The 12,665-nt window shown below is 43.5% G+C and overlaps 1 protein-coding gene across 2 annotated transcripts in view; it reads right to left on the bottom strand.

The window, feature by feature from the left end:
- COL26A1 (collagen type XXVI alpha 1 chain) overlaps positions 1 to 12,665 on the bottom strand; it is a gene marked incomplete at both ends in the record, with an annotated part of 174,186 nt that overhangs the window by 90,099 nt on the left and 71,422 nt on the right. Inside the window, one exon of one of the 2 annotated variants that reach the window (XM_082671259.1) lies at positions 9,895 to 9,998. In XM_082671259.1, the coding sequence (XP_082527385.1) occupies positions 9,895 to 9,998 (104 nt within the window). The remainder of the gene's footprint in view (positions 1 to 9,894; positions 9,999 to 12,665) is intronic. The other variant, XM_082671260.1, reaches the window with a different exon arrangement.

The raw sequence follows: 12,665 nt of genomic DNA, 5'->3' as shown, positions 1-12,665 counted from the left end.
AGCAGAAACTGGTGGGAATTCAACCCTTACAAAAAGGGAATAGCACCGAGTGAATTCTACATTACATGGCTTTTCCCCCAAGGGCACACCCCAATTCAAGCAGTGCAGGGTGGCCAAAACTCAAATCAAAAACTGCAGTTGTTTAGTCTTAAGGCTGCCAGAGGACCTGGAAACTGGGGGAAGAAATCTAATTAGGGAGGAACAACATAGAGCAGAGAGCCTCAAACTCTGTGTACAAACTACCCGGAAATCCTTGGCTGGTCCCTGAACTGTGCATGTGTAGCGGAGATTCCAATGAGCTCAGCAGAAAACAACAGTGGGAAGGCTTCAAAAGCTGAGCTGATGTATCAGCTGCTACCCAATAAAAGGAAGGTGATTTAGAGCTTGAGTCTCTCCAAGTTAAGGGGTTTAGTTAACACCTAACTAAGCTTGCCTTTGAAACCAGAGAAAGGCTATGGCTTAGGTGAAAAAGCTATATCCCAGGTCTAAGAGATTTACATATCCACCCCAATAAAGTATAAAAACCAAACCTTCACAAATGTATAGTGATTTAACTGCTTGCTACAACAAAAATCAACACTCTTCCAAGAAACCAGAATCTCTACAAAATATCATTCAAAGGGTCCAGTATACAAGCAAAAGTTGTTAACATGTAAGGTAGGTGGGAAGGAAGAAAGGAAGAAAGAGGGAAAGAGAGAAAGAGGAAGGAAGGGAGGAAGGGAGGAAGAAAGGGGGAAATGCTACCCAAGTCGAGGGAAAAGTATCAATACAAACAAACCATAAGATGACCCACATGTTGGAAATAGAAAACAAGGACCTAAAAGCAGCTATTACATATACATTCTTGGATAAAAAATAAACTATATGCAGAGATCTTATCAGGGAAATATAAACAAAACAAAAAACCGCACACACACACACAGAAATTCTATAACTGAAAAGAATAATATCTGAAATGAAAATTTCACTGGATGGCTTAACAGAAGATTGTAAAAGTCAGAAGAAATAGTCAATGAACTTGAAGACAGATCAACAGAAATTATCCAATCTGAAGAACAGAGGGGAAAAAAGATCTTCAATGACAGTATCAAGCAATCTAACATGTATGCAAATGGAATCTCAAGAGGAGTGGAGAGAATAGGGCAGAAAAATATATTTGAAGAAATAATGGACAAAATTTTCCAAATTTGGTCAAAAACATTGACTTATAGATCCAAGATCCTCAAACAACCCCAAGCAGGATTTCTCAAATCCCACTTGGTAACATCATAGTCAAACTGCTGAAAGGCAAGGATAAAAAAAAATTCTTAAAACAACCAGAGGAGAAAAGGAAACAATCTTAGTGTGGAAACAATATGATGACAGCAGATTCTCACCTGAAATAATGGATGCAAAAAGACAATAGAATGACCAAACTTTAAAATAACTGAAAGAAGAAAAAAAAATCAATCCACAATTATAAACTCAATAAAAATATTTTAAAATTAATGGAAAATGAAGTACTGTAGATAATGTGTAGAAACTGGAGCCCTTGTACATTGCTGGCGGAAATGTGAAATGGTGCAGCCACTATGAAAACAGTTTTGCAGTCTCTCAGCAAGTTAAACAGAAAATTACCACATGATTCAGAAATTCCCAATCCTAAGTATACACCAAAAAGAATCGAAAACAGGCGTTCAAACAAAAACCTGTACATGAATGTGCATAGCCGCACTAATCACAATAGCCAAAAGGTGGAAACAACCTAAATGTCCATCAACTGATGAATGAATAAACAAAAGTAGTGCATCCATATAACGGAATACTATTCATTATTCAGACATATGCCACAACTCGGATAAAGCTTCAAAACATTATGTCAAGGGCTTCCCTGGTGGCACAGTGGTTAAGGATCTGCCTGCCAATGCAGGGGACATGGGTTCAAGCCCTGGTCTGGGAAGATCCCACATGCCACGGAGCAACTATACTACTGAAGCCCACATGCCCTAGAGCCTGCATGCCGCAACTACTGAGCCCACATGCCGCAACTACTGAAGCCCGTGTGCTTAGAGCCCATGTTCTGCAACAAGAGAAACCACCCAACAAGAAGCCTGGGGACTGCAACGAAGAGTAGCCCCCGATCGCTGCAACTGAGAAAGCCCATGCACAGCAATTAAGACCCAATGTACCCCTAAATAAATAAATCTTTAAAACAAATAAATAATAAAGCATATGACAACAATAGCACAAAGGATGGTGGGGTAGATAAATGAACTGTTAAAATTGTACTGTTAAAATTTTCTTTCATTTTACATGGAATAATCCCATGTTTACTATGATAAGTTAAGGATACAGATTTTAATCCTTAGGAGTACTAATACATGATACAGAGAAGTATAACTAAAAACCCAATAAAGGAAAATATGTAACTTCTGCTTCCGGTCATGATAGACTAAGTCATACTGAACTTGCCCTCCCACCATAAACAACTAGAAAATGGGATGAAATTTATGAAACAAATGTCCACAGACATTGAACAATATGAGCACTGATTCCTGAGAGAAGGAAAACAAACAAGGTAATTCCTGGAAGCACTTACTGCACTGGAGCTCATGAGGGTGACACTATGTAGAACATGGCAATCTCTCTGAACTGAAGAGCAAGAAATCAGAGTACAAGGAGGCTGAGGCAAATTTGGTGAGAGGAATACCAGAGAAAAGAGAATTATGTAGAAAATTATTCATTCATGGGGTCAAAACTTATTGAACTGTATACTTCTGGTGTGTGTAAATTAAATACACGTAATGAGTTGTATGCAAATTACACTGCAATAAAGTTAATTTAAAATGTGTAAATAATTATTAAAATAAGAAACAGAAAACATGTGTGGCCCTATATAGATGAAAGAGAATGAATTTGTTATCAAAAACTTCCCCACAAAGAAAACTACAGGTCCAGATGGTTTCACTGTGAACTCAAAGTTCAATTAAACTCTTAAGGAAAAAGCAATATGATCTTAAAACAAAAAAGTTTTCAGAAAATAGAGGAGGAAAAATGCCCAAGTCTTTTTATGAGAACAGCTAAGTCCTCATAATTAAAAACTGACAGACATTAGAAGGAAAGCAAATTACAGATAAATAACAAATACGGAAATATAAAAAAGAATAATGTATCCAAAAGAAGTTTATCCCAGTAATAATAAGGTTATTCCCAGGAACAAAAAGTTAGTTTAGTATTCCAAATCAATGCAATGTGCTATATTGACATAATTAAGGATAAAAATATAATCACCTCAATATAGATGCAGAAAAAGCATTTGATAAGATTCAGCACCTATTCCTGACAAATACTCTCAACAAACTTAGAAGTGACTGTCCTCATCTGATAAATGCATATATAAAAAATCTGCTGCTAATCACATACTTAATAATTAGTTGTGAAATATTGAGAACTTCTCCCCTATGATAAGGAACAAAGCAAGGATATCTGTTCTCACCACTTCTAGTAAACATTTTACTAGAAGTTCTAGCCAGTCCAATAAGGCAAGAAAAAGAAATAAAAGGCAAAATATTTGAAAGGAAAAAGCAAAAATGTTTTTATTCACAGAAGACATGATAGTTTATTTAGAAAATCCAAACAAATCAATAAATAAGCTGCTAGAACTAATAAATGGATTTAGCATGGTTTTCAGACACAAGGTCAATATTCAAAAATCAAATATATTTCTATATAATAACAGCAAAATTATTATAATATGAAAACTTTTAAAGCAATCCCATTTTTTAGAAGCACTAAAAATATGAAATACTTAGAAATACATTTAATAAAAGATAAGCAAGCCCTCCACTGTGAAAACTACAAAGTATTGCTGAGAAAAATTAAAGCCTTATATGAATGGAGAGCTATACCATGATCATGAATCAGAAGATTCACTATTAAGACCTCCATTCTCCCCAAATTGGTCTGCAAATTCATCACAATCCTAACCCCAATTCCAATAGACTTTTTTTTGGAAGACATTGATAAAAGGATTGTAAAATTGTTATGGAAATGCAAAAGAACTAGAGTGGTCAAAACAGTCTTAAAAAAGAAGAAATTACAATTACATACCATTCCATTCTTACTGGAACAGCTAAATTTAAAAAGACTAATAACATCAAATCTTAGCAAGAATGTGGAACAATTGGAACACTGTGCTTGTGAGAGTATAGAATGTTAACATCTCTTTAGAAAACAATTTGGCTGTTTCTTATTAAAATTAAACAACTCAGTTAAAAACGGGCAAAATCTTGAAAAGGCACTTCACAAAAGAATATATACAAATGGCTAGTAAGCACATCAGTTAGGCATACAAAAAGATGCTCAATGGGCTTCCCTGGTGGCGCAGTGGTTGAGAGTCCGCCTGCCGATGCAGGGGACACGGGTTTGTGCCCTGGTCCGGGAAGATCCCACATGCCGCAGAGCGGCTGGGCCCGTGAGCCATGGCCGCTGAGCTCCACAACGGGAGAGGCCACAACAGCGAGAGGCCCGCATACCACACACACACAAAAAAAAAAGATGCTCAACATCATAAGTCAACAGGGAAGAGCAAATTAAAATCACAATGAGAAAGCATTTCATACCCACCAGAATGGCTAAAATTAAAGGCTGACAACACCAAGTGTTGACAAAGATATGGAGCAATTAGAACATACTTTGCTAATAGGAGTGTAACGTGGTAAAACCACTTTAGAAAATAGTTTAGCTCTTTCTTATAAAGTTAAACATACACCACAACCGAGCAACTCCACTCCTAGGGATTTGCCCAAGGGAAGTAAAAACATACATATTGATAGAAAGACATATACAAGAATGTTCACAGAAGCTTAAAGGCTAAAACTAGAAATATCTCAAACATCTATCCACAGGAGAATGGGTGAATAAAATTGTGGTTATTTATACAATGGAACAATACTTAGTAACAAAAATAAACTACTGATACACGTGTAACAACATGAATAAATCTCAAAAACATTATGCTAAGTGAAAGAAACTATACACAAAAGAGTATATACTGTATGGTTCCATTTACATGAGGTTCAAGAATAGGTAAAACTGATCTATGATGATAGAAATCAGAACAGAGGTTGCTAAGTGGGGGGAACTTTCTGGGAGGTGATGGAAACATGTATGCATTTATCAAAACTTATTAAATTGTACACTTAGAATTGGTGTACTCTGTATATGTAAATTTTACCTCAGTTAAAAAAAAAAAGATGTTTACAGCAATTTTTAAAATGGAAACAACTTAAATATCTTCTAGTGGGGGATAGTTAATAAAGTGTATACCCAAACTCCACACCACTGAAAATGATACGAGAGAAAGCACCTTATTGACAAGGAGAGATGTTCATGACAATTTATGTGTAAAAGAAAGTTATCAAACAGCATGTAGAGTACAACAGACATGTAAGCACAGAGAAAGGTCTGGAGGTTTTTCACCAAAGTGAGACTGGAGGTTACCTTAAGAGGTATAATTCTGGATGTTTTCACTTTTTCTACACGGAACACGTACTTGCTTTTGTAATAAGAAAAAAAATATTTCTAGATAGATGTTATAGATCCATAGATACAGTTAATTCTCCTTATTCATGGTAGTTACATTTCATAAAGTCCCCAGAACTCTGAATTAGTGAATACTGAACCATCACTCATGGGAGAAATACAGGATTTGGTTCCTGTGAGCATCTGGTCACAACGTTTTCATCAGCTAATCAATACATAACCTTGTTTTATGTGGGCTTTTATCGAAAGACATCTTATTGAATATATAGTGCTGATTCACTAACATTGAACTCACAGCCAACAGCACTATAACTCATGCCAAACAAAGCTTACTTATCGCATGTATTTTCTCAGGAAGGCACATCATAGTCTTTTTGCACTTAAGAACACTGGACAGCACTATGCTTGGGGACATTTTAGACAAGGGAATTGTCACAAAAAAGGGAGGGGCACAAAAATGCGAAAAACACGGCACTAAACAGACCATGAAAAGGACACTTGTTTGCATGAGAACTGGAACGAGGAAGCAGAGGGTCACCTTGTTCAACCTCAGCTGGTAACACACGTGTTGGGTGACTCAAATTGTCTGTCACTCTGCACATAGCTGTGAATGACCACAAAAGTGGTCACTGATTTGGGGGGGTAACAAATAAATTTTAGCAAGTAGGCCAAATTCACAAATATAGAATCGTCAAAAAGTTAGGATCAACTGTATATAGACTTATCTATGGAGGAAAGTGTCCCCAAGCTTCGGGCCAGCACTCCTGGGGTGTCCAGGGAGGAAAGGGAGGGGGAGACCCAGCAGGGGGGAAGCAGGCCCAGAGACAGGCCACCTGGGAGGCAGGAGCCACCTACCTCCAGGCAGTCCCAGCCCCAAGTCGTAAGACCAGAGACCTGACAACTTGGAAGGAAAGCCAGACACAGCAAAGAAAGATGCATCTCCTGGGGAATCTCATCTGAACCAAAGCAAAACCACAGAGGAGGGCACCCCTGACCTGCTGGCTTTCCAGAGAGGCTGGACTGGGAACCGAGTGGGAGTTCATGGTCCAGACCCCTCCACAACCATCTCAGGAATGTGTCTGAAGTCACGGACACCGCCTTGATTTTGTCTTCTGTCATTACTGTTTCATGCTTGGGAATGCAAAGTCTTTACCAGGGCTTACAGGAGCCAGTCCCGACCTCAGCCCAGGGCCTCACGCTCCCAGGAATTCCTCAGCCCCACAGGGTTCCCAGGACCCTCGTGCTCAGAGCTGGGAAGGGGCTGCTCAACCCTGATACTCCCTGAGAGAGGCAAGCCTCACCCCATGCCCTAAGGTGAACACGCATTCCTCACCGAAGTGGGCGAACCTGGAAGGTTCCTCCACCAGGGAGGGGCTGGCAGAGACTCTGAGGCTGACGGTGTCTGGAGTGGTGCCGACACCTCTTAATAATTAGCTCAGGACGCCGAGACGTTTCTGGGGAGTGCATCGATAATCCACATCCCCGTGGCCTACCAGGTCAGAGCTTTCTTCTGGAGGTGACGTGCCAAGCTCTCAAGGGCGGGCACCTTTGGGGGCACTTGACCAGCTCACAGTTACATCTCCTCTCCCAGGAAGGATGGGCCCCCCAGTCCTGCTAGAACCTACTCCTGTCCCGATGGGCAGAACCTCCCTGAGGACAAGGATTGCCCCCCACACATGCCAGGTCTGCTGCTCGCCAAATGCTGTGCTTCGTCCACTCGGTCTGCAAGAATTACCTAAACATGGACGTGGGCAAAAAGGTGAGGGCCTGACCTTCGAGCGTCACGCTACGGCATTCTCTAAGGAGCCCACCCAGGGGCCATGGGACTTCCTGGGGGAAGTTCACCTTGTCTACTTGCCATTCACTGTGTATGACAGCCAAGGTTCTGCAAAGCTGGATGTTAACTTGTACGAAACTGGGGATATGTAAACGATTTCTGCTCAGTAGAAAGGATAACCCCAAAGGTTTTGTTTTTATTGTCCTGTAGGATCTAACGTAGTGATTTTATTTCAGGTTCTTATTTCATATATATTTTTAAAAAATCATAGTTCCTGTATTTTAATATGTATGAAATATATGCATTCTATATGTGTATATTCATATATATGTGTATACACACACACACACACATCAGTAAAGGATTAACCTAACCCAAAGAGAGGTCTGGCCTTTGCACTTGGCTCCTGGGAGCTATCTCTAAGCTCTTGAAATGTCCTATCTGATAAGAGGGTCTGGGAGCCTTGGGCCAGATAGTCTATGCCAACGTTGTGATTTCTGGGGGCATCCCTTGTGCCAGCTCAACCAGCAGAGGGGCTAGAAACAGCTCAGCCATGCAGGAAGCCACCGTGTATACACGACTGAGTCCCACCAAGAGCTCTGGTTCAGGGCAGCAACCCAAGCGTGGTCTTGGGGACCCCAATCTGCATATGTATCAGTTTCTCTAATCTCTTTTGAATCAGCTTTGCCATGTTGCTGGTTCCACAAGCCATGCGTTCGATACAACGCACGCTCACAAGCCACTTGTGTGAGAATTACGACTTACACATTTTGAGACTGACTACACTTCATCTCGTGGTTCATTCATTCCTCTAATGAAGAGAATATGAAGAGAGATGAAAAACATATACGCTCCAGCACTGCAGTGTTTCCAAGAGAGGAAGGAAGGGGCCCCATGCGGGTGGGGCTTAGTTACCCCTAGAGGAACTGGACAGCCCTGCAGGGTGGCGAGGGGGGGGGGGAGGCCGACGTGAAGACACAGGATCATAGTTGGCCGAGGCGATGACGAGGGGGCGGGTGGGTGGCGGGGGGCGCCCTCAGAGGCTCCGGAGCTGAAAGAAGGACCCAGGAGCCTTCCTGAGGCTTAGGGAGGGCTTCTACAGTTGAAGTCTTGATGGCAAGCCAGGACTTCGTCGGCTGGAGCCAATGGTATTTATTTTATCGGTCACTGAAAAGCGCTGAGTCAGTTACTTAAGGGCAAATCAGTCACTGCCCTTGAAAGCCCTGTGTCCCCAGCCCCCCGCAGAATCCAGAGGACAGGTCTGCTCTACTCTGCTGGAGGGACCAGAGGTCTCTCCCACAGCCATGGTCCAAACCTGCTTCTGAGGGCCTCCGACCTCAACAAGGGACCCAGTGTGAGCCGTGGTCATTCAACACATAAAGCACAAAGTCCTGCCACCCACGCCTTTGCCTGGGGGAGCCAGGCCTCCCCTCAGCCCCTCACACCTGGGGTCCCTTCTGTTTCTCCCCAAAGAAAGGCCCAGGCAGTCCTGCGCCCCCCAAGTATGGGCCAGCCCCTGAGGCTGTCCACCTCCCTTCCCAGAATCAGGCTCACAGACCAGTGAAGGAGGTACCACTGGACGCTGCCATGTCCCAACCCCTTCCTTCAGCTCAGCTCGGGGCCACAGGCTCACTGAAGCACCATCATCGTTACTATTGCTGTCCTTGCTGTTCTTCGGCTATTATGTGTAATCCAATGACTTTTAGGCAGTTTACAATAAAAGCATACACATATAGAGTACTTATATTTTAAATATACGTATAACTAAAATCAGTAAGTTAGGTAATAAAAAAAGATGAGAGAGGATCATTTTGTCAGAAAGTTGAGGTTGAGAACTACTGTTTCCAAATTCAAAACTGACCCCTGAGCCTTGGGACTGCCCAGCTCTCCTGGAAAACCAGGTGGGCTGCAAACCTGTTTGTCAGGCAGGACCCACTGTCCCTGGATGTGGGTGCGGCAGGCATGGGCTCTGTTGCTGTCTCTGAATCCCACCTGAGCGCTGCTCTCTGGGCCCATCAAGTTCCAGAGCCAGACTGAGGCTGGCTCCTGGGTTCAGAAGGAAGGCTCTGGCTCTGGGTCCTGACCTCCCCTCCTCCCTCTGGGCACCTGCCCAGCAACAGGGCCAGGGCAGCAGGGTGAGGCCTTCCTGCTGCTGCCGCCCACCAGGTCCATCTGACTTATTCTACAACCGGCATGGCTTCAAGGCTCCTGGATCCTCATCTGCATTTGCTCAGAGCCCAGATATCCAGCTCTGCCTGCCCTGGCTCTGGGGTAAGTCAGAGCCAGAGCAGAAGACATAGGCTGTACACTGAATCTCCTCCTCAGGCCAGGGCTTACGATTCTCCTTCATGCCTGGCCCAAGCAGTGCACACGGGACCCCACCTCTGTGCCCACAGGCAGGGTGCCAGGCTCTCCCCAGTTTGGCCAGTCCCGAGCATTTGGTTCAGGGATGCTTAGGAAAAAGAAGGAAGGAATGTGGAAGAAAGGAGAGCTGCTTGCAGAAGGAGGGCAGGGGAGGGAGGAGCATCTGTAGACTCTGAAGCTCAGCCCGGCCAGCACCCCCTCCTCTTGCCCCCTGCCCCCGGCAGACTCACCCTCGTCACAGTTGCTCCCGGTAAAGCCAGGGCAGCACCTCCACTCCAGCGCCGTCACTGTGCGGTAGGACACTCTGTACGTGGGTCTGATCAGAGTCCTGTAACTAACACAAGGGCAGAGTCAGGACAGTGTGAGCACCTACCTGCCCACCCCAGATCCCACTCCTGCTGAAACCACCCAGCCTAGGGCTCTGGGAGCCCCCCAGGCAGTAGAGCCCATCATCCTAGCTCTGTGCCCACAGGCTATGTGGCCCTGGGTAAGTGACCACCCCTCTCTGTGTCGGGTGCATTGTAAAGTCCCTTCCAGCTCTGCCTTCCCACAAATCTCCAAGGGCGGCCCCCTAGGGTGGGGAAATGACTGCTACGGACTGAACTGTGTCTCCCAGAAATCATATGTTGAAGCCCTAACCCCCACAATGTGATTGTACTTAAGCATAGGCTCTGAAGAGGTAATTAGGTTAAATGAGGTCAGAGGGGTGGGGCCCTAATCCAATAAGATTGGTGGCCTTTTAAGAAGAGGAGGACAGACAGACATCTCTCTCTGTGCACATGCACACACTGAACAAAGGCCATGTGAGGACACAGAGAGGTGGCTGGCTGAGAAAATTAATTTCTGTGTTGCAGCCATCTGGTCCATGATATTTTGTTAAGGCAGCCCAAGATAATGAATAAGGAAAAGAAAAATATCATTAGAACCTGTACAACTTCCAACCACCCACAAGTCACTTAACTCCAACTTTTTCCCAATCATTATTTCTTTTGGTTGATTCATCCAATGAATATATATATGTATTTTTTTTGGCCGCGCCCCGTGGCATGTGGGATTTTAGTTCCCCAACCAGGGACTGAACCCCTGCCCCCTGCGGTAGAAGCATGGAGTCTTAACCACTGGACTGCCAGGGAAGTCCCCAATGAATATTTATTGAGCATCAACTACAGGCAATACTGTGGTCACAGATTAATAAAATGGAGTCCCATCCTTGAGAAAATCCCAGCCTGATAGATGAGAGAGAGAGACACTCCAGTGAAAACTTGCAGTTCAGTAGTGGGGCCCTTGCAGCAACCAAACGCTCCTGCAAAGCGCTGTGGGATTCCATGGTAAATTTTCACACAATTTTGAAATTTTTCTTGAAAATAAGTTTGATATTATTTTGTGAAACTCCAAGAATAGTGAATATAAAATATATGACCAAACCACACTGAGATATCACCTCACGCCTGTTAGAATGGCTATTATCAAAAAGACAAGAAATAAGTGTTGGTGAGGATACGGAGAAAAGGGAACCTTCATGCCCTGTTGATGGGAACGTAAATTGGAAACCGTGGAAAACAGGACGGTAGTTGCTAAAAAAAAGTTAGAAATAGAACTACCATAACATCCACTTCTGGGTGTTTATCCAAAGGAAATGAAAACACTAACTCAAAAAGATGTCTGAACCCCCATGTGCACTGCAGCAGTATTTGCAATAGCCAAGATATGGAAGCAACCAAAGTACCCATCAACGGGTGAGCGGATAAAGAAAACGTGGCACACGTACACACACACACACGAATATTATTCAGCATAAAAAAGAATGAAATATTGCCATTTTCGACAACGTGGAAAGACCTTGGACAAATACTGTATGATCTCCCTTATAGGTGGAATCTAAAAACAAAAAAAGAAAAACAAACCAAGCTCATAGATACAGAGAACAGACTGGTGGTTGCCAGCAACTGGGGGACGGTGGGCAGGGAGCAGTGCAAAATGGGTGAAGGTGGTCAAAAGGCACAAACTTCCGGTTATAATAAGTCATGGGCTGTAAGGTACAGCATGGCAACTATAGTTAATAATACCGTATTGCATAGTTCAAAATCGCTCAGAGCAGATCTTAAAAGTTCTCATTACAAGAAAAAAAAATTGTGTAACTACTTGTGGTGACAGATGTTGACTAGACCTATTTGTGGTGATCATTTCACAACATACACAAATATCGAATCACTATGTTGCACACATGAAACTAATTCAGTGTTATCTATCACTTACACCTCAATGAACACACACACACACACAAGAACATGTGACTGATTTTCACGAGGGGCAAAAATTCAGCTTTATTATTCGATTTACACGCGTCATTATAACTTGGCTGCTTGATAAAGTCTGCACAACTTCCTCTTGAGAGCAGAACTGCATGACTTCACAGAACTTGCATCTGCTGACACCATGCAACTTAATCGTGAATGGGAAAATTATGAAGTAATTGGTGGCAGCAGGCGTGACGCTTCGAGATGCACTGTTGACAGGAAAATACATAAGTCAGGTTTTGAATTTCAGAAATACTGCACTAAGTCTGAAGAATCCTGCTACACTAATTTTTCTTTCAAAAAAAAAAATCCTCTCACTCATGTTTCGTAAACATTCCGGCAAACCAGCTTCCCTCTGGAGCTCTAAGTGGGAAGCGGGGTGGGGGCAGGGGCTGGCAGTGCGCAGCCAGGGACTGGAACTTTCGAGTGAGGAGCCAGGAGTCTGCACGGAGAAGTGCCCGAGAGCAAAGGCAGGCCTTTGGTCTCTCAGATCCACGGCAGGAAGCAGCTGGCATAGGCCACTGGGGAGGGGGTGGGGGGGTGGCAGAGGACCAGTCATCGTCACCACTCCTTATAGAAGGAGCCTGGTGGGACATAAGTGGGTAGGCGAGCCTGGGTCCGAGGAGTCCCAATAGACTGTCTGTATGACAAACACACACACGATTTCTCATTCACATATACACTCACATGCTCACACACATGCT

Source organism: Grampus griseus (genome assembly GCF_964374135.1).
Source record: "Grampus griseus genome assembly, chromosome: 14".
In the NCBI taxonomy this organism is placed as follows: Eukaryota; Metazoa; Chordata; class Mammalia; order Artiodactyla; family Delphinidae; genus Grampus; species Grampus griseus.
Note: the sequence above shows the minus strand (reverse complement) of the source record. Positions and strands in the feature narration are given on the sequence as shown.